The sequence below is a fragment of the Tetranychus urticae genome, chromosome 1 (genome assembly GCF_039701765.1).
Source record: "Tetranychus urticae isolate SD_2017Ah chromosome 1, NJAU_TeUrti_SD_1.0, whole genome shotgun sequence".
Classification (NCBI taxonomy): domain Eukaryota; kingdom Metazoa; phylum Arthropoda; class Arachnida; order Trombidiformes; family Tetranychidae; genus Tetranychus; species Tetranychus urticae.
This window is the reverse complement of record NC_142958.1, coordinates 9,585,255-9,607,195: the sequence shown is the minus strand read 5'-3', so window position 1 is coordinate 9,607,195 and position 21,941 is coordinate 9,585,255. Positions and strand designations below refer to the sequence as shown.

Here is a 21,941-nt window from a genome sequence, read left to right as displayed (position 1 = left end):
TAAATACCTAAAATGTCACCTTAACACTCATGGTGTATATTGTATGTCGATGGTGTACTTTTGTTGTCTGTTTAAACTTAACTAGTTTTGTATCTTTTTTGTATTGTCTTCTTGGTGTTAATTCACTTAAGTTGAATCTGTCAATTGCTTCTTCATCATCTTTAACAATTTTGAATAAACTTGTTTAAATTGAATATTTTGACTTCATGTCTGTTTGGTCTGAATATTGACCGTGTGTTTTGTTTTATTTGATTCATCTTAACCTTATTGAATTCACCATCATAACCAACACAGAGCTCGATTTAATCCAAGATAGACAACAAGTAAAAACATTTTGAGACTTTTTAAATATAATTTTAGATCTTTTTACGATTTATTCTAATCAAATAACCGTCAGTTCTACCGATTTGCGAGTCTACTATTCAACTATTGAATCTAACCATTCCTGTAAAAGAGTTTTCATAAGTTTGTAAAAAATATATTTGTTTTAATCTTTATCAGAAAGTTTAAATATGTCTGCTTAGTTAAAGAAGTATGAATCAAGCGTTATTTTCAAGAACAGTTGACTGAAAAATGAAATGAAAATTTATTCAAATAAACAAATACAATGTTAGATTGATGGAAATTTTTAACCACGAGTTCTTAGGTAAAGCCTAACTCTTGGCCTGGATGGATCTAACCGATATTCAGGGGTTTCTGTACAAGTCAATCTTGAATATTGTTGCACATTGAATTCCATGAGAAATCTTTCTACAGAAGAACTAATTGATGAGACAATGCAATCAATAATTTTTGATTGAAATTCATCTGAGAAGACGTATTTTCTTTTGTTGAAAACAGTTCTAGACTGAATATGTGGACAGTAACGAGCAGATGGGGTACAAACTCCTTCAAGAATCATGTTTTCATTTCTTAATACATAAAAAGCATAAAGATAATTATTGACTCTACTGGAAGCGTAAACTGGGTGATAGCTCAAAACCAAGATCTCGTCATCATGAATGTATTGGTTGTAGATCCTGTCTTTCGTAAAGTCACTGAATACAATCAATTTGTATAAAAGAGATGCAAAGGATTAATTGAAATACGATGGTAAGTATTGAAAACAAGAAATTACTTTTGTAAGACGCTTGAATAATAATATTCTGGATTTTCTGTAAGGAAGCCATCCTGATTATCTGCCTCTAAATCTACTTGACATATATGTTTGTTAGCGATTCCAGTTATTGATTCCAGCTATTAATAAAAAACAAGACCAAATTTGAAATAAAAAACTGAAAGAATTGATTTATCAATTGTAATTACCTGTTTAAATAATTGTACTTGTTTATATTCATGACTTTCATCTGACCAATCGATAACAAAATCATGGTATTCACCAAGAAATTTCACTTTGAATATTGCTAAGGTTGTCAAATGTAAAGAATTGATTAATTTAGTTAAAAATTAAATACAAGATGAAACTTACTTTTATCAGAATTATCACTATTCTTATCCATTCCATTCATTTTAGACGATAATTAGTTGAATTGTGGCACAAAATGAAATGCAAGGAATTGAAATGACTCCAAGAAAATGTGAAACCGACAAAATTCAAAAAAGTTTTGGTCTCAAGAAAGGAACAGATTATTGGACGAAAACAAGTTTCTACGAGTGAACAGTGACAAGTCAGTTAAAAGCGCTCTTTTCAAACAAAACTGAAATATAATAAGTGATTCCTTGAAATTTCTAGTTTAATCACTGTTGAACCTTAACTTCAATATCAACAGATAATAGTGTTGACAATGCAAACAGATAAAATTTGATCTGATAATTTCACCAATTGTAAATGATTTGACTCAAGCATTGACAGTCAATATCCAATTTTAAACCTTATTATTGTAAGTTTATTGACCAATTTAATGTTTTTTTTCAATTGTAACAAGCTCAATGACAATGGTTGTTTGGTTTTAATACTTATAAATACACATCTAAAAGGGATCGCACTGTTGAGCTTTTGTTTGTAGCACAAAACACAAAATATGCATTTTTGGTTTTCCCAAGTTTTTTTGTCACATCAGCGAGTTAATGTGCGATTTTCCTTGAGACCAGGTCCTACTGAGCTTGTAAAAAATCCTATCGTCTGTACTATCATCGACTCAGTTTTAACGCAGAAGAAAAGATACAATAGCCTTTATTATTGGATTGTAAGTTGATTCAAAACTAAATTTCACTCCCTTTCCATTTTCAATCAAACTTTTTCTTTATTCAATATTTCTCTTGAATTGGGGACAATCTCTATTCCAGGGCCATGTCATTTTGGTTGGAACTTGTATCAATCAAGAGCCTAATGCAAACAACACTTTTAGTAACCTAATATTCCAGAAAAAAAGATCTGAACAAAATATTTATTTTCTTATTTTAGCTTTTGTTTTATTTTGTTGAAAGATTGAAAGAACCACATCAAACCAAGAATTACTCGGTTCCTCAACGAGTGAATATTCGGATATTCCCAACTCTAATGAATATCTTTGAGGAATTGTACAGTATTTTTGGCGTGCAAGGTTTGAGAGTCAAGTGTATTGCTTTGATGAACAAGGTACCTCAGCCTCATTGAAGGATTATAACAAAGATTAATAAAAATTGAAATAAAGGATTTTAATCAACCTTTCCTTTTGGTTGAGCCAACTGAGAAGCAATGGCGTGAAGGAGTTACTAAACAATTTTCGTGACTATAAAATGATCGAAAATTAATTTATTTCAAAAATGACAAGTATGGCTAGAATGGTTCATATCTTTGTGCCTAAACAACATAAAGAGCGATACAATGCTATTATTTTTACTGTGATCAGTTTCGTTTATCTCGAGTTGCAACTCTTAAAGTTTTGAACAAACGAAAGCTGTCAATTGCTACTAAACTTGTGCTTCAAATGTCCATCAAAATGGATGTTTGGTTTTAATACTTATTAGACACATCTAAAAGAGATGGTACTATTAAAGCTTTTGTTTGTAGCACAAACGCAAAATCAAATTCGTGGTTTTCTCAATCTTCTTGTCTATGACATTCGGATGAATGTCTTCAAATTTTACAAACTTTTTGAAGTTAAGTTTAATTATTGTTAATACCATTCGCCGTAGCAAACATTACTTTTTATAACGTGATTTTCAGAAAAAAAGATCGAAACTTATGTTCATTTTTAAATTATCTTGTCTTTTTTTCTATTTTGTTGAAATATTAAAAGAAAGTGAATCCAGCCAAGTATTATTCGATTCCTAAACAAATGTATACCAGGCTGCGAATCCGAGTAAATATCCGTGTCTGTTCAACTCTAATGAATGTCTTTCAGGGATTGTCAAATTTTAACATTCAACTTAGTTTATTGAGTAAAATTGAAACAAGGCTCATTTACCACGGGCAGATACCATACGATTTCAACCTCGAGTTCTTAGATAACGATCATTTTGGTGTGTATAACCAGTCTCTGCAAGCATCCGTGTCCTCCAAACACAAGGTGGATAAAAATATTGTTCAACATTGAACTCTATGAAAATCTTGGAGGCTTCCGCATTCAACTCCGATTCAATTAGTGGCTGGACAAGTTGAGTAATTTTTGCATTCATTTCATCATTATTAACGAGATCTTTCAACCTTTTAAAGTAAGGTTCAGTGCATCTATATTGACAGAAACGTCGACCGCAGCCTTCTTCAGGAACGTCTCTTTCTTCCACTAGCTCATAACGCATACTTATACGTTTAGAAATCCATTGCCCATAATAAACATAATATTGGAGATGAAAGCGCTCACCATCACGAATATTTAGACTGAAGATATCTCGATGTGCATAGTATCTCATAAGCGAATCAGGGACGAAGCTATTAAGAAAAGTTAAAAAAAATTAATATACATCATGATATAAATGAGTGAAATGTTGCATTACGCTTTTCGGTTGTAAAAACACCACAGATACCGAAGAGTATTATTAACGTTGGAAGGGTTCATGTTTTTAAGTATGTTCACATCAGTTGTATATCTACTTGGCACTCCAGTTATTGATTCCAGCTATAAATGTATAGATAATGATGAGTTATTGTTCAAAGATTAAATACAGAACTTCACTTACCTGTTCAAATAACTGGTGGTGTTGGTCTTTGTATTCATATCTGTCATCATTCCGATCAATGATTATTGTATGATATTCATTCAGATGCTTCACTTTGAAAGTAACTGAATAAAATGAAAGGTAAAGAGTGAATTATCTTGAAATTATAAATAAAATGAAACTTACTTCTATCAGAATTTCTATTCTGTTCTGCCATTTTAATATTTTAGTATCGATATCAATGTGTCTGAGCTAGAGAACACTAAACACGTGGTGAAGCGTCTAATTAGAACTAAAAGCTTGAGTAAAACTGAAAAAAACTCAAAAAAGTTTGAAGTTCAAAGAGAAGAAGATTATTGGGCGAAAAAATTGTCGACCTGAGGCAAAGCGCTCTTTTCAAACAAATATCAAAATAATAATTCTGTAAAATTGCTATTTCTCAATGATATTATATTAATAAAAGTTGAACATTGACTTCAATACAAACAGCTGGTTGTGATAAGAATCCAAAATTAAAGGTTATCTGAGTTTTGTAAACAATTAAAAATGATTTTAAGTTCTTTATCAACATTGTTGAAATGTTAACCTTGTCTGGGAATCGGAATATGCAGTTTGATAGAAACAAATACCTTGTGGCCTTCTCTGTGCGGAAATATGGTAAATCATAAGAAACATTTGATTCATGAATCAATCACTTGATCAAATAGGTATTTGTTGGGTGTAAAATTGATTCTATTCGTTTAATTGAAATGTTTCTTGCAAATTGAACTAATTTCTTTGTACAGTTGACCAAAATCTTTAATCGAAAGACGAAAAGTCATCCGAATCCAACAACCCATTAACTTAGGACGGAAAAAAGTTTTTCTCAAAAATTCAATAGATTGAATTACAGATTCTATAATACATGTTTCCCCAACCCTGTTTACGGGTATTTCTCAATAGATTCTGATTAGACTTTGTCTTTTTTTCGTGATTCGTTTAATTATGTCTTTCATGTTATTTAGTAATTATCGGAGCGTAGTGAAACGAAGTGGAGATTATAACTCAGGTTACCGACAAAAAATTTCACTTCAAATTTTTACGTTCACCGCATTATCTATGAAGATATGCGCGCGATCTGATCGTTACTTGGTATAAAAACTCCAAATGAATCAATAAATGTCTGAAAAAAATTTCAAGGTCATTCAAGGTCATTTGTCGGAAATTTGAATTTCGACCTTTAGAGATCATTTGAAGGTCTCAAAAAGAATTTTGTGTCCTTTGCATCAACTATGAAAAATATCATCGTGATTCAACATGCAGTTATCGGGGTGTAGCTTAAAACGTAATAAAAGTTGTTAAAACTCAAAAAAAGCTTAAAGCCAGAACTACACCGAGCAGAAATAAGCTATTTCACTAGTGTTGTAGTATCTGGCTGGTGACTTTAGGCAAACTTAACGTTCGTTTTAGTGAAAATTATAAATTCAAGCATATGCTCTTTAGCTTACAGTAATGGTTGATATGACACTATTTCATTGGTTTATCCAAAACGTTCATTGAAAAGTTTTGTTGGTTGATTGAAAGAACTTTAAAATTTTTCCACATTGAATAGTTGTCATGTCGCTGAATCGTATGCTTCAATCCTTCATTATTTAATTAGGAAGTCTATAATTTCTTGCAATTTCATAATTATATTTGTCTATTCATAAAAAGTAATTAGTCATTGTAGCATAGTTGAGTTTTATGACTGTTTAGGAAATTTCGCTTTCAATCGTGAATTGCAGTTATATGCGTGACTTCAATCTGCTCAAGATATTCGTTGATAAACTAGCTTGAATACCTGTTTTGATTTCGATTGTAGAAGACGTTTCTTCGGTAAAAGAAAAACTGCTTCGTTTTGCATCGATTTTGTGCCAAAGTTTACGGGATGTTAAGAAAGTTCGTGTAAGGGACAAAAATCATTTCCCTTGCGTATATTACGTTTTTTGATGTTATGGTTAGGAAGCTGATATTCCACCCCTCACACGAACTTTCTTAACACCCTGTATTGAGCTAAAAATTCCACTTGTGAATTCATGATCCTTGAAGCGAGATAACATTTTTCAAAGGTGTAGATACCGTTTTTTGTAAAACACGCTCCGATTATGCCGATCGATCGTCTGACCTAGTTTGCTTTAGAATCCATTCAGTTTGGTCACAATTTTCGGGCAAAAAGCTCACTGTTTTGACTTTAATGTAGATTGTGTGAAGCAAGTTATTTAAGTTTAACTCATCTGATTCAAGTAAAAGCAATTGCAATTGCAAGTATCAAGTGAAAAACTTTAAATAATAAACTTTACTTGCCTGTTCAAATAATTGTTGTCTTCTGTATTCATATCTTCCATCATATGCATCAATAACTATCTCATGGTATTCATTCAAATGCTTCACTTTGAATTTAACTAAATAAAATGGTCGGGTAAAGAGTGAATTATCTTGAAATCATAAATAAGATGAAACTTACTTTTATCAGAATAGTTATTGTGTCCTGCCATTATTAGAAGTATCGATGCAAGAAGCACTGAACACACTGAGAAGCGTTTAGTTTGAAAGCTGACTGAAAACTCGAAGCTTGAGTAAAACTGAAAGAAATTCAAAAAAGTTTGGACCTGAAAGAAAAGCAAATTATTGGGCGATACCAAACTGTTGACATATGCCTAAGCGTGCTTTTCAAGCAGATATGAATACACTGAATTCTGTAAAATAGACGCATAAATGTAAAACAGCTTACATTGATTTACAGTTGAATCTGACATTTGTGACAATTTAAGAGCGTGACAATGAAAAAGGCATCGTCAGACTAAAAAACCCAAAAGTTTAAATCTTTTGTCACTTTTATAAAATTCATTTTAGGACGAAAAAAGTCTTTCTGCAAGCAAGGGTAAAATTTCTCCTCTGAATTGAGAGTTAATCTTTTGATGATTGTAAACTTGATTTTATTCGTTTTATTCTTTTGTTCTACTTTGTAGGAACATTGGAAGGAACCGAATCCAACCAAGTATTATTCGGGGTAAGGGTAAACGAGAACCCGTCAGCTCACTTTTTCATCTTCAAAGTCTCAGCTGACTGGAGTAAAAGTGTCAGCGCTAAGAGCTGACTAACTTTTCTTTAATTAAATCTAGTCTGGATTTATTTAGATTATTTGATACCGTCTAAGATAGATCATTTTAGGTTAAATCAGATTTGATTTAATTAAAGAAAAGTTAGTCAGCTCTTAGCGCTGACACTTTTACTCCAGTCAGCTGAGACTTTGAAGATGAAAAAGTGAGCTGACGGGTTCTCGTTTACCCTTACCTTCACTGCGTTGAGAAACCGAATACTACCTAATTATCGGAGCGTAGTGAAACGAAGTGGAGATTATAACTCAGGTTACCGACAAAAAATTTCACTTCAAATTTTTACGTTCACCGCATTATCTATGAAGATATGCGCGCGATCTGATCGTTACTTGGTATAAAAACTCCAAATGAATCAATAAATGTCTGAAAAAAATTTCAAGGTCATTCAAGGTCATTTGTCGGAAATTTGAATTTCGACCTTTAGAGATCATTTGAAGGTCTCAAAAAGAATTTTGTGTCCTTTGCATCAACTATGAAAAATATCATCGTGATTCAACATGCAGTTATCGGGGTGTAGCTTAAAACGTAATAAAAGTTGTTAAAACTCAAAAAAAGCTTAAAGCCAGAACTACACCGAGCAGAAATAAGCTATTTCACTAGTGTTGTAGTATCTGGCTGGTGACTTTAGGCAAACTTAACGTTCGTTTTAGTGAAAATTATAAATTCAAGCATATGCTCTTTAGCTTACAGTAATGGTTGATATGACACTATTTCATTGGTTTATCCAAAACGTTCATTGAAAAGTTTTGTTGGTTGATTGAAAGAACTTTAAAATTTTTCCACATTGAATAGTTGTCATGTCGCTGAATCGTATGCTTCAATCCTTCATTATTTAATTAGGAAGTCTATAATTTCTTGCAATTTCATAATTATATTTGTCTATTCATAAAAAGTAATTAGTCATTGTAGCATAGTTGAGTTTTATGACTGTTTAGGAAATTTCGCTTTCAATCGTGAATTGCAGTTATATGCGTGACTTCAATCTGCTCAAGATATTCGTTGATAAACTAGCTTGAATACCTGTTTTGATTTCGATTGTAGAAGACGTTTCTTCGGTAAAAGAAAAACTGCTTCGTTTTGCATCGATTTTGTGCCAAAGTTTACGGGATGTTAAGAAAGTTCGTGTAAGGGACAAAAATCATTTCCCTTGCGTATATTACGTTTTTTGATGTTATGGTTAGGAAGCTGATATTCCACCCCTCACACGAACTTTCTTAACACCCTGTATTGAGCTAAAAATTCCACTTGTGAATTCATGATCCTTGAAGCGAGATAACATTTTTCAAAGGTGTAGATACCGTTTTTTGTAAAACACGCTCCGATTATGCCGATCGATCGTCTGACCTAGTACCGGTTGGATTCGATTCCTTTAATGCTCCAACAAAATAAAACAAAAGATAAAAAAGGAAAATAAACTATCGCTTGTATGGCTCGCGTTACAACTTAATCGTTGATAGTAACCATGATAGAATTCTTTACAAGCTCATTTGAACCTGGTTTCACTGGGTAAACTTCAGTATCTTTGAGATCATCATGTAGAGACAATTATTGTACTTCTGAAACACCATCGCAATAGATATCAATCGCAAAATGTGATCACTAATTATTCATTCATGAATTTATAAATTTTACTTATTTGAAAGTTAATCTTTACTGTTTCCGAGTTCAGATCATCAACTGTGCAAAGAGATCAGGTTAAACTTGGAACTCAATTTTGTCAAAGATATTCCATAATAGAAAATTTTCTCTAGAAACATTAAACAAATGAAATCAATTTTACAACCAACAAATAATTAACAATCAACTCGAAGACAAAAATTTACCTTTACTTAATGAAAGGCTTTTTTCGTCCATAAATGAATTTTATTAAAGTGATAAAAGTTCAAAATTAGACCTTTTAATTTCTACAAGGGTGGGCACTTTTATTTAGCCATTTTTCAACAATTGCGTACAGTTAATGGTTTTCTATGTATTGCTTTTAAATGCTCAATATGATAGCCCTGATTTTCCTCTATCAAAAGAAGTCTCTTTCGCCAAGATTCAAACACTTTTTGGATAGTTTCAACGGTGATTTCAGACCATATCTTTTTAGCAGTTGCGCGAAGTGAGATCATTGTCTTGATGTTGTGGTGTTTGAGTTGTTGTTTTAGGTAACCAAACCCGAAAAAATCAAGCGGTGAAGCGTCTGGAGACTTAATTGGAATGTCCGCTTTCTTGATAAATTGTATGCCATGACTTTCATGCATTTTTTCCATGAATTCGGAAGTTTTTTTGCTAACATGTGCTGGTGCAGCATCATGATGCACATAAACTTTGTTGAGTCCTTCAGGGTAAATTCTGGGTAACCATTTTTCAACCAAAGGCTTGAGTACATGTTGGATATAGTAATCACTATTAATTTTTACCTTCTCTGGGATGAATTTTAGAGGTAGTACGCCTCTTCCGGTGATAATTCCTAGTACCATGACTTTTTTTCCAAAATTTTTATTGGTTGAAACTTGTTTTATTTTGGGAACATTTTCACCTTGTTTGACATAATAATAGTCATTAAATTGGCCACAATCACTTAAATACAACCAAGCTTCGTCTAAAGTGACTAGAAATTCAAAATTTTCCTTCCTTATTGGTCCACGAGTGAGTTTCCGTGAATTTGTTTTACGGATAGCAATTTGCCCTTCATTCAGCTCGTGAACTCGCTTTTTCGATCTTTTTTTTCTTTTGAGATCATCATATAAAATACGTCGAACTGTCCTTGGACTACAACCGATTTTCTCGGCTATCACCACTTGCGAAGGCTCATTCTGACGTGAGATCATTGACTCTACTTTTTTCACATTTTCTTTGGTTCGAATGGCACGTTTGTTGACTCTTTTTTGTTTGACTAATTGTTGTTGCACTTGTTGATTTTTACTTTTATTAATCACATTAGAAATTGTTTGATGAGAAAGACTGAAATTTTCACCATTTAACACTTTTAAAATTTGACTACGGGAATAATTTAGGTCGCGGAGCGCTAAAATGCGGCCTTTTACTTCATCACTTATAACTTTTGGCATATTGATTTGTGATATATTGAAATAATTGCATCATATTATTTAACCCTTGATCTTCAATTATTGATGCCATCTATTGTTTTATGTCACCTACAACTCAAAAGAGGTCAATTTGAAAATGGCTAAATAAAAGTGCCTACCCTTGTACATTTGTTAGTCTGTCGATGGCTTTTTCATTTGATTTACCGCTCTTTAATTATCGCTCGAAGTGGCAGAACAAACTGTAAATCCAAGTAAACTCTTTTACATATACCATAGTACATGTATGAGTCTATTGATAACTCCAATGAATGAGCACCTTTAGTTTTCTTCAGTAAATTCTGCTTTTCATTTTAGATTCAATTTTACTTTATGCCGATGCCTTTTATTAATTATTGATTGTTGATCATCACTTTGAAATATCTTCTGGTCACATTAAATTATTAACCTTTTTTTTCATAATCGAGAAATAACTTGATCCAAGGATTTCTTATGATTTTACTCTTAATAATCAAACAGCAATGAATCTACTTCGGGAATAAAAACTTTTTGTTTCTAATATTGAACTATTACATATTCCAATTTGAAGACAAGGCTCACATTTCAACAATATTAGTTGATGAAGAACTGAAACCCATTAAACTGTTGAAATGGTCAGATCACATTTTATCAGTTTTAATTGTTAGCACAAGTTAAGTTTGAAAAGCCATTGCACAAAATGGAATATTTTCATTTGAAAAGAGCGCTTTGACTCAGGTCGACCCTTGTTTTCGCCCAATCTTTCAAGTCCAAACTTTTTTGAATTTTTGTCAGTTTTTTAAGCTTTAAGTTGAAACTAAACGCTTCTCTGAGTGTTGAGGTTTTGCCAGTATAAATACTTGTTAAAATGGAAGAACAGAATCACCATTCTGATAAAAGTAAGTTTCATTTTATTTATGATTTCAAGATAATTCACTCTTTTCTGTCATTTTATTTAGTTACTTTCAAATTGAAGCATTTGAATGCATACCATGAGATAGTTATTGATGCGAATAATGCCAGATATGAATACAAAGACCAACACCAACAAATATTTGAACATGTACCTATACAATTCGACGTTTAATCTTTGAACAATAACTCATCATTATCTTTACATTTATAGCTGGAATCAATTACTGGAGTACCAAGTAGATATACAACTACGGTGTATATACTTAGGATCTACGGTCTTTCCCCCGTGGATAATACTGTTCGGTATATCTGGGGGATTTTTAACAACCAAAAAGCGTAATACATCTCACTAATTGATATCATTTAGCATAAGATGTATATTTATTAATCGCTTCTCAACTTTTTCCATAGCTTCGCTCCTAATTCACAAATGGAATACTATACAAATCAAGATATCTTCAGTTCAAATATTCGTGATGGTCAGCGTTTTTATCTCCAGTATGGTGTTTCTTACGCGCATCGTATTTCCAAGCGTTTAAGTATATGTTATTACTTGGTAGAAGAAATCGACGTCCCTGAAGAAAGCTGTGGTGTAGGTGTATGTCAATCTAAATGCACTGAAAGTTACTTTAAAAGGTTGAAAGATCTCGTTAATAATGATAAATTGAATGCTAAAATTACTCAGCTTGTCCAGCCACTATTTGAATCGGAAAATTTAGCGGAAGCTTACAAGATTTTCAGAGAGTTCAATGTTAAACAATATTTATATCCAGTTTGTGATTTTGATCATAGGTGGAGACTTGCAGAGACTGGTCATGTACGGCAAGATAATCAATATCTAAGAACTCGAGGCTAAACCCGTATTTTAGCCCTGTTTAAATTTTACTCAATAAACTGAGTTGAGAGTTTAAATTTGACCATTTCTCAAAATTATTCATTAAAGCTGCATAAATTAGAATGTTTACTCTGATTCGCAACTCGGTATTCACTCGTTGAGGAACCAAAGCATACTTGGTTGGATTAGATTGCTTTTAATATTTTAACAAAATAGAACAATAGATAAAATAAGAAAATAAACATTTTGTTCAGATCTTTTTCAGGAATATTAGGTGTTAAAAAGTGTTGTTTGCTATAGATTTGCTTGAGATTGTATCCAATTCAAGAGAAATCTATATCTATATCAATACAATATATACAATATATAAAGTCAAACTAGTTTCAATTTTACCTGAGTTGAGAGTTCACAAAGAAAGGCTAATTAAGCTTTTATAAATAAAGACAATTTGTTTTTCTGAAACAACATTTCAATAGATATCGATCGCGAAATGTAAGCACTGGTCATTTAGCCGAATTCATAAATTGTAAATATTTGAAAGTTATTGTTTACTGTTTCCGAGTTCAGATTATTCAGATATTGATATTACGTATATATATTATATATATTGATATACTGACAAAAGTGGACTCTGGAAAAGGGAGTTTTTCACTCGATACCTGCAATAACACAATTATCTGCTTGAAATAGATAAGTTGAACTCGAATAACTTACATTACACAATCTACTGGAAAAACGCGAAACGCGAAAATTGTGACCAAACTGAACGGATTCTAAAGAAAATTTCTAAATAACATGAAAGACATAATTGAACGAATCACTAAAAATATACAATAATCGGAACTCGGGCTATACACGAGAAATACGCGTAAACAGCGTTGGGAAAAACGTAGAATCTTTAATTCAATCTATTGACTTTGGGATAAAAACTTTTTTCGTATTGAGTTGATGGTTTGTTGGATTAGGAAAACATATGAAACCGATTAATGTCGATTAAAGAGTCTGGTCAAGAAATATGGTCCATCAACTGTGCAGAGAGATCAGGTTAAACTTGAAACTCATTTTTTTCAAAGATTTTCCATCAGAGAAACTTTTTTATAAAACTAATGAAATCAATTTCACAAACCACCAAAGAATTCAACTCAACTCAAAGGCGAAAATTTACCTTTGCTTGAAGAAAGGCTTTTTCCGTCCCGAAATGAAATTCATCAAAGTGATAAAAGCTCAGGATTAGACCTTTTCAGTTTCTTACACTTGTTACTCTGCCGATGGCCTTTTCATTGAGTTGCAACTCTTTAATTATCAATCGAAGTGGCAGATCAAACTGTAAATCCAAGTAAACTGTTTTACATATATGAATATGAATCATTTGATAAGAGGTGTTCAAACAAGCAGGTTAAATTTCGTGGTTGCATAACTCGAAAAATAGGCGCCAGATTGCGTGAAAGATGATCAGATCACATTTTATCTGTTTTGATTGTTAAATCAAAGACTTGTTGCTATTGAAGTTAAGGTTGAAAAGCCATTTTGAAGAATGGAATATTTTCATTTTTATTTGAAAAGAGCGCTTTGACTCAGGTCGACACTTGTTTTCGCCCAATCTTTCAAGCCCAAACTTTTTTGAATTTTTGTCAGTTTTACTTAAGCTTTAAGTTGAAACTAAACGCTTCTCTGAGTGTTGAGGTTTTGCCAGTATAAATACTTGTTAAAATGGAAGAACAGAAACACCTTTCTGATAAAAGTAAGTTTCATTTTATTTATGATTTCAAGATAATTCACTCTTTTCTGTCATTTTATTTAGTTACTTTCAAAGTGAAGCATCTGAATGAATATCATGAGATAGTCATTGATCCAAATGATGACAGATATGAATACAAAGACCAACACCAACAAATATTTGAACAGGCAAGTAAAGTTCTGTATCCCAGTAAGTAAAGTTTGAAATCTTTTGACTATAATTTCTCATTTTTTATACATTCATAGCTGGAATCAATAACTGGAGTGCCAAGTAGATATACAACTTGTGCGAATATACCTAGAAACATGAACCCTTCCGACGTTAATAATATTGAACGGTATCTGTGGTGTTTTGAGAACCAAAAAGCGTAATTCAACATTTTATCATTTGATTTCAATTATCATGCGATGTATATTAATTAATTGCTTCTCAATTTTTTATATAGCTTCGCTCCTGATTCACTCTTACAATACGATCCCGAGGACGATATATTCAGTCTTAATATTCGTGATGGTGAGCGCTTTCATCTCATATCTTATGCTAGTTATGAGTATAGTATTTCCAAGCGTATAAGTATGTGTTATAGGCTAATAGAAGAAAGAGACGTTCCTGAAGAAGGCTGTGGTGGTGTATGTCAATTAATACGCACTGAGAGTTTCTTCAAGAGGTTGAAAGATCTCGTTAATAATGATGATTTGAATGCAAAAATTACTCAGCTTGTCCAACCACTATTTGAAATTTCATCACCTGAAACACATTTGGAAGCTTGGAAGATTTTAAAAGAGTTCAATGTTTTGCAAGTTTTTTATCCATCCTGTGATTGGATTCATAGTGCGAGGCTTGCAGAGACTGGTGATGCACGGCAAAATGATCTTTATCTAAGAACTCGAGGTTAAACCCGTAGAGTATATGCCCGTGGTGAATGAACTTGGTTTAAATTTTACTCAATAAACTGAGTTATGTTTAAACTTGACCATTCCTCAAAAATATTAATTAAAGTTGGATAAATTCGAATGTTCACAACTTTCGCAATTCGCAACTCGATATTCCCTCATTGAGGAACCGAATAATACTTGGTTGGATTCGATTCCTTTTAATGTTGCAGCAAAATAAAACAAAAGATTAAATAAGAAAATAAACATTTTGTGCAGATCTTTTTCCGAAATATTAGGCTATAAAAAGTAATGTTTGCATTGATAGATACAAGTTTCAACCAAAATGACACGGCTTTGGAATAGAGATTGTACCCAATTCAAGAGAAATGTTGAATGAAGAAATTAGAAAAAGTTTAATTGAGAATGGAAAGGAAGTGAAATTCAGTTTTGAAGCCACTCACAGAATATATATATAATAGGTTATAATACATGTGGAATTATTGCGGGGTATTACATATTCCAATTTGAAGACAAAGCTCACATTTCAACAATATTAGTTGATGAAGAACTGAAACCCATTAAACTGTTGAAAGATGATTAGATCACATTTTATCTGTTTTGATTGTTAGCACATGTTACTTGTTAATATTGTGAGAAACTTAGATAAATTTTGTCCACTTAAGTGGTCTTAATCTTAAGAGTTAATCGGCATTTTACAATATTGGAGTTAGGGTTGAAAAGCCATTTCCAAAGCCAATGTAAGGTATGACGAGTAATTTTTTGGACTAATTTTTAAAAATTGAATAGCGACAGTTAGACTTACAGGCACCATTGATTCGGTTCCTTTTATTATATTATATTATATAATATTATTTCAACAAAATAGAAAAAAGACAAAATAATCAAAAAATGAACATAAGTTTAGAACTTTTCTCTGAAAAATTAGGTTATAAAAGTAATGTTTGTAACTCGCTTAACAATTGTGAATGAAACTACAGCATCTTTGAGACCATCATGTTCACGAAGAAAAGACAATATTTTGATGAGTTCGGTTTCATAAATAAAGATAGTTTGTCCTTCTGAAACACCATCGCAATAGATAACAATACGCTCGGGTAAAACAATGAATTGAGAAAACGGTAAATAAATATTAATAACAATCCGAATGTCATAGACAAGAAGATTGAGAAAACCATGAATTTGATTTTGCGTTTGTGCTACAAACAAAAGCTTTAATAGTACCATATCTTTTAGATGTGTCTTAATAAGTATTAAAACCGAACAACGTATGAGCCTGTTACAAATGAAGCACATTAAACTGACCAATAAACCCGTAATAATAAGGCTTAAAATTTGATATATTATAAAAAGCGAAAATATTTACTTATTGTAATATTGAGGGTCATGTTTGAGCACCCATTTTGATGGACATTGGAAGCACCAGCTTAGTAGCAATTGACAGCTGTCGTTTATTTAAAACTTTAAGAGTTGAAACTCGAGATAAACGGAACTGAACACAGTAAAAATAATAGCACTGTATCGCTCTTTATTGTTATCAGGTACAACGATATGAACCATTCTAGCCATGCTTGGAATTTTTGAAATAAGTTGATCCTCGATAATTTTCTAGACACAAAAATTTATAAGTAGCACCGATTTTTTGTATTCCATATCATTCTTCATAGTCTTCTGTAATAGAAATTCATATAAATAGCTCGGGTATGCGGACAATATCTCTTTCAAGTCTCCAAGATATCGTTTCTCAGTTGGCTCAACCGAAAGAAGAAGTTGATTAAAATCCTTTATTTCAATTTTATATTGATCTTTGTAATAATCCTTCAATAAAACTGGATTGGTATTGAAAATATTAATAAAAGCATTAGGCTGGTAGTCTAGAAAGTCCTTTTAGTAAGATAGACTTAACAATTGATTTTGACAGTTTTGTCTGTCTTGTTGCTAAAGCTGCTTTAATAAGTCGAGGGTGAATCTTTTCTATTGATTTATGAAAAAAACTGACAACTGCCATTGATTCCATTATGGGTATTGATGATAGTCAATAAACCAGAACAAACTTTCAAAATTCAAATCTTGGTTGGGTTCGTTTCCTTTTATTGTTTCAATAAAATGAACAAAAGATAAAATAAGAAAAATTTGGGATTCCCATAAATGATCGATGATATTGATTGAAAAAACGGTAAGGGTAAACGAGAACCCGTCAGCTCACTTTTTCATCTTCAAAGTCTCAGCTGACTGGAGTAAAATTGAAACAAGGCTACCATGCGGATTTAACCTCGAGTTCTTAGATATTGTATATCTTGCCGTGCATGACCATTCTCTGCAAGTCTCCACCTATGATCCAAATCACAAACTGGATATAAATATTGTTTAACATTGAACTCTCTGAAAATCTTGTGAGCTTCGGCGAAAGTTCCCGATTCAAATAGTGGCTGGACAAGCTGAGTAATTTTAGCATTCAATTCATCATTATTAACGAGATCTTTCAACCTTTTAAAGTAACTTTCAGTGCAATTAGATTGACATACACCTACACCGCAGCCTTCTTCAGGGACGTCGATTTCTTCTACCAAGTAATAACATATACTTAAACGCTTGGAAATACGATGCGCGTAAGAAACACCATACTGGAGATAAAAACGCTGACCATCACGAATATTTAAACTGAAGATATCTTGATGTGGATAGTATTCCATTTGTGAATTAGGAGCGAAGCTATGAAAAAGTTGAAGAAGCGTTTAATTAATATACATCGCATGATAATTGATATCAATTAGTGAAATGTTGTATTACGCTTTTTGGTTGTTAAAAATCCCCCACAGATACCAAACAGCATTATTAACGGGGGTAAGATTGTAGATCCTAAGTATATACACCGCAGTTGTATATCTACTTGGTACTCCAGTTATTGATTCCAGCTATAAATGTAAAGATAGTGATGAGTTATTGTTCAAAGATGAAATGTCAAACTTTATTTACCTGTTCAAATAGTTCTAGATGTTGATCTTTGTATTCATATCTGGCATCATTTGGATCAATAACTATATCATGATATTCATTCAAATGCTTCACTTTGAAAGTAACTGAATGCAATGACAGGTAAAGAGTGAATTATCTTGAAATCATAAATAAAATCACACTTACTTTTATCATAATGGTGTTTCTGTTCTTCCATTTTAAAAAGTATTTATACTGGCAAACTCCCAACACTCGGAGAAGCGTTTAGTTTGAACTGAAAGCTTGAGTAAAACTGAAAAAATGCAAAAAAGTTTGACTTGAAAGATTATTGGGCGAAAAAAGTGTCAACCTTAGCCAAAGCGCTCTTTTCAAACAAATATGAATACTAGAGTATGACGAGTAATGTTTTGGACTAATTTTTCAAAATTAAATAGCGACAGTTAGACTAGACTTACAGGCTTTATTTAACCGTTAAGAAGTTGAAATGAAGGTACACTTCTCAAGAATGCGTTGTGTAGAAATAAACCAATTCCGATCAAATTTTATTGAGTTATGGTCTTAAATGGACAATAGCGTCAAAATCAGATTTTGGTTAAATGGTGCCTGTAAGTGTAACTGTCGCTATTCAATTTTTAAAAATTAGTCCAAAAAATTACTCGTCATACCTTACATTGGCTTTGGAAATGGCTTTTCAACCCTAACTTCAATATTGTGAAATGCCGATTAACTCTTAAGATTAAGACCACTTAAGTGGACAAAATTTATCTAGGTTTCTCACAATATTAACAACTAACATGTGCTCACAATTCAAACTGATAAAATGTGATCTAATCATCTTTCAACAGTTCAGTAAATTTGAATATGTGCTAGTTCAATATTAGAAACAAAAAGTTTTTATTCCCGAAGTAGATTCATTGCTGTTTGGTCATAACTCATAAGAAATCATTGGATCAAGTTATTTTAGGATTATTCAACCAATAAGTTTATAATTTAATGTGACGAGAAGATATTTCCAAAGCGATGATCAACAAACAATAATTAATCAAAGACACCGACATAAAGTAAATTGAATCGAAAATGAAAAGCAGAATTTACTGAAAAAAGCGAAAGGTGCTCATTCATTTAGATTTATCAATAGAATCATAAATGTAAAAGAGTTACTTGGATTTACAGTTTAATCTGCCACTTCGAGCGATAATTAAAGAGTTGGGACTCAATGAAAAGGCCATCGGCAGACTAAAAAATGTAAGAAATTGAAAATGTCTAATCTTGAGCTTTTATCACTTTGATAAAATTCATTTTGGGACGAAAAAAGCCTTTCTTCAAGCAAAGGTGATTTTTGTCTTGGAGTTGACTGCTAATTATTTGTTGCTGTAAAATTGATTTCATTAGTTTTATAAAAAGGTTTCTCTTATGGAAAATTTTTGACGAAATTGTGTTCCAAGTTTAACCTAATCTTTTCCAGTACAGTTGATGGACCATGTTTCTTAACCAAACTTTTATATCGAAAGACGGTTTTATATGTTCTCTTAATCAGACAATAAGCCACCAACCTACACGCGAAAAAAGTTTTTATCCCAAAGTCAATAGATTGAATTAAAGGTTCTACATTTTCCCCGAGCCCGCAATAATTCCACCTGTATTATAATAGGTCTGTGAGTGGCTTCAAAACTGAATTTCACTTCCTTTCCATTCTCAATTAAACTTTTTCTATTTTCTTTATTCAATATTTCTCTTGAATTGGATACAATCCCTATCCCAGTGTCATGCCATTTTGGTTGGAACTTGTATCCATCAGGAAGCTAATGCAAACATTACTTTTTAACACCTAATATTCCTGAAAAAGATCTGCACAAAATGTTTATTTTCTTATTTTAGCTTTTGTTCGATTTTGTTTGAACATTAAAAGGAATCGAATCCAACCAAGTAGTATTCAGTTCCTCAATGAGTGAATACCGAGTTGCGAATTGCGAAAGTTGTGAACGTTCGAATTTATCCAACTTTAATGAATATTTTTGAGGAATGGTAAATTTAAACTCTCAGCTCAGTTTATTGAGTAAAATTTAAACCAAGTTCATTCACCACGGGCAGATACTCTAAAGGTTTAACCTCGAGTTCTTAGATAAAGACCAATTTGCCGGGCATCACCAGTCTCTGCAAGTCTCCATCTGCAATCCAAATAACAAGCTGGATAGAAATTTTGTAAAACATTGAACTCTTTTAAAATCTTCCAAGCTTCCGTAAGTGTTTCATCTGATGCAATTTCAAATAGTGGTTGGACAAGCTGAGTAATTTTTGCATTCAATTCATCATTACTAACGAGATCTTTCAACCTTTTGAAGTAACTCTCAGTGCGTGTGAATTGACATACATCTAGACCACAGCCTTCTTCAGGAACGTCTCTTTCTTCTGCCAGGCAATAACACATACTTATACGCTTGGAAATACTATACACATAACCAACACGATATTTGAGATGAAAGCGCTCACCATCACGAATATTTACACTGAATATATCGTCATCCATGTATTCCGTGTATTCCATGCGTAAATCATGAGCGAAGCTATGGAAAAAGTTGAGAAACAATTAATTATTATACATCGCATGATAATTGATATCAAGTGATAAAATGTTGAATTACGCTTTTTGGTTGTAAAAACACATCAGATACCGTTCGATATTATTAACGTCGGAAGGGTTCATGTTTCTAGGTATATTAAAGCTAGTTGTATATCTACTTGGTACTCCAGTTATTGATTCCAGCTATGAATGTATAAAAAATGAGAAATTATATTCAAAAGATTGCAAACTTTACTTACCTGTTCAAATATTTGTTGGTGTTGGTCTTTGTATGCATATCTTTCATCATTTGGATCAATGAGTATATCATGATATTCATCCAAATGCTTCACTTTGAAAGTAACTGAATAAAATGAAAGGTAAAGAGTGAATATTGAAATCATAAATATAATAAAATGAAACTTACTTTTACCAGAATTGTGATTCTGTTCTTCCATTTTAATAAGTATTATATTTATACTGGCAAACACTCAACACTCGAAAAAGCGTTCAGTTTGAACTGAAAGCTTAAGTAAAACCGACAAAAATTCAAAAAAGTTTGGACTTGAAAGATTGGGCGAAAATAAGTGTCGACCTCAGCCAAAGCGCTCTTTTCAAATAAAAATGAAAATATTCCATTCTTTGATAAAATTCATTTTGGGACGAAAAAAGCCTCATCAAAATGTCCACTTTTGTCAGAATGAATTTTATTTCATTAGGCTTCGTTCATCATCATGTACTTTACTATTTCCATATTTACCTTGTATCAATTTATGATTTAATTAATCTACGAAAATGTAAAACAGTATTTGGTGAGAAAAGGATCCTCCTCGAGCACAGAATGGACTCAGATCCCTCGAATTAAATCAAATCTTATTTGCTAAATCTAGTCTGGATTTATTTAGATTATTTGATGCCAGTCTAAGATAGATTATTTTAGGTTAAATCAGATTTGATTCAATTAACGAGTATTGAGTCAGCTCTTAGCGCTGATACTTTCATTCCCGCTAGCTGAGGCGTTGAAGATGAAAAAGTGAGCTGACGGGTTCTCGTTCACACTTACCGATGGATAATCTTTGACTTGTTAAATATAAATAAAACTAACTGGATAATCCGAAACAGTAATAAAAAAACTTTTATCTAAAAAAACTAAAAATAATTTAGTTGCTTCAAATCTCTATGTATTCTTAGGGGATTCTTAGGGTATTGAGTTGGTTTAGGTAATTTAAACAGTAAATACAGTTGATTGCATTGAGTTTGACGGTACTTTTAATTTTCTTTGCGCATCTAATTCCCATTTGTGTGATAGATGAATATACAACTAATGCCTAATTGTAATCTTATCACATCGATGAGAATTGGATGCGCAAAGAAAATTAAAAGTACCGTCAAACTCTATGCAATCAACTGTATAATAATAAATAGGAAACTCCAAGAATTTTTCTTTAGATTCTGATCCCTAAATAAGTTTGTTATCAAATTTTTTGTTATCATGTATTAGACTTTTAGAGAATCTTTGGTAGCAAATCAGCAAGTTTATTTTTCCTGCTTAGTTCATCAAAATTTAGAAGAGTTATGACATGAACCAAGCGTTGTTTTTAAGAATAATAGTTGACTGAAAAATGAAATGAAAATTTATTTAAATAAACAAATCATTAATTAGATTTTAACCACGATTTCTCAGATAAAGATAAAATCTTTGGCTAAATTGCAGTGGCCAGCGTCTAAGGGTTTCTGTACAACCTGATGAGAAATATTTTTGTAAATTTAATTCCATG

The 21,941-nt window shown here is 32.0% G+C and overlaps 6 protein-coding genes across 6 annotated transcripts; 2 read left to right on the top strand and 4 right to left on the bottom strand.

Moving 5' to 3' along the window:
• Positions 1-567: 567 nt before the first annotated feature.
• LOC107365660 (uncharacterized) lies at positions 568-1,798 on the bottom strand. Its single transcript, XM_015933206.3, has 4 exons — positions 1,469-1,798; positions 1,306-1,403; positions 1,118-1,236; positions 568-1,037 (listed from the first exon to the last, which is right to left on the bottom strand). The coding sequence occupies exons 1-4, from the start codon at positions 1,506-1,508 to the stop codon at positions 629-631; spliced, it is 666 nt and encodes a 221-aa protein (XP_015788692.2). The 5' UTR covers positions 1,509-1,798; the 3' UTR covers positions 568-628.
• Positions 1,799-2,765: 967 nt separating this feature from the next.
• Positions 2,766-4,912, bottom strand: LOC107365658 (uncharacterized). Its single transcript, XM_015933204.3, has 4 exons — positions 4,267-4,912; positions 4,102-4,205; positions 3,919-4,040; positions 2,766-3,853 (listed from the first exon to the last, which is right to left on the bottom strand). Exons 1-4 carry the CDS (start codon positions 4,295-4,297, stop codon positions 3,412-3,414), a joined length of 699 nt encoding a protein of 232 aa, XP_015788690.1. The 5' UTR covers positions 4,298-4,912; the 3' UTR covers positions 2,766-3,411.
• A 6,142-nt stretch (positions 4,913-11,054) lies between these two features.
• On the top strand, positions 11,055-12,094 carry LOC107365653 (uncharacterized). The gene is made up of 4 exons (XM_015933198.3): positions 11,055-11,166; positions 11,227-11,330; positions 11,394-11,518; positions 11,594-12,094. Exons 1-4 carry the CDS (start codon positions 11,136-11,138, stop codon positions 12,036-12,038), a joined length of 705 nt encoding a protein of 234 aa, XP_015788684.1. The 5' UTR covers positions 11,055-11,135; the 3' UTR covers positions 12,039-12,094.
• Positions 12,095-13,660: 1,566 nt separating this feature from the next.
• On the top strand, positions 13,661-14,907 carry LOC107365651 (uncharacterized). Its single transcript, XM_015933196.3, has 4 exons — positions 13,661-13,758; positions 13,819-13,922; positions 14,001-14,122; positions 14,201-14,907. The coding sequence occupies exons 1-4, from the start codon at positions 13,728-13,730 to the stop codon at positions 14,649-14,651; spliced, it is 708 nt and encodes a 235-aa protein (XP_015788682.1). The 5' UTR covers positions 13,661-13,727; the 3' UTR covers positions 14,652-14,907.
• A 1,811-nt stretch (positions 14,908-16,718) lies between these two features.
• LOC107365655 (uncharacterized) lies at positions 16,719-17,927 on the bottom strand. Its single transcript, XM_015933199.3, has 4 exons — positions 17,790-17,927; positions 17,625-17,728; positions 17,439-17,563; positions 16,719-17,360 (listed from the first exon to the last, which is right to left on the bottom strand). Exons 1-4 carry the CDS (start codon positions 17,818-17,820, stop codon positions 16,916-16,918), a joined length of 705 nt encoding a protein of 234 aa, XP_015788685.1. The 5' UTR covers positions 17,821-17,927; the 3' UTR covers positions 16,719-16,915.
• Positions 17,928-19,463: 1,536 nt separating this feature from the next.
• LOC107365650 (uncharacterized) lies at positions 19,464-20,702 on the bottom strand. Its single transcript, XM_089266039.1, has 4 exons — positions 20,591-20,702; positions 20,424-20,527; positions 20,246-20,367; positions 19,464-20,167 (listed from the first exon to the last, which is right to left on the bottom strand). The coding sequence occupies exons 1-4, from the start codon at positions 20,619-20,621 to the stop codon at positions 19,708-19,710; spliced, it is 717 nt and encodes a 238-aa protein (XP_089122165.1). The 5' UTR covers positions 20,622-20,702; the 3' UTR covers positions 19,464-19,707.
• Positions 20,703-21,941: the final 1,239 nt, after the last annotated feature.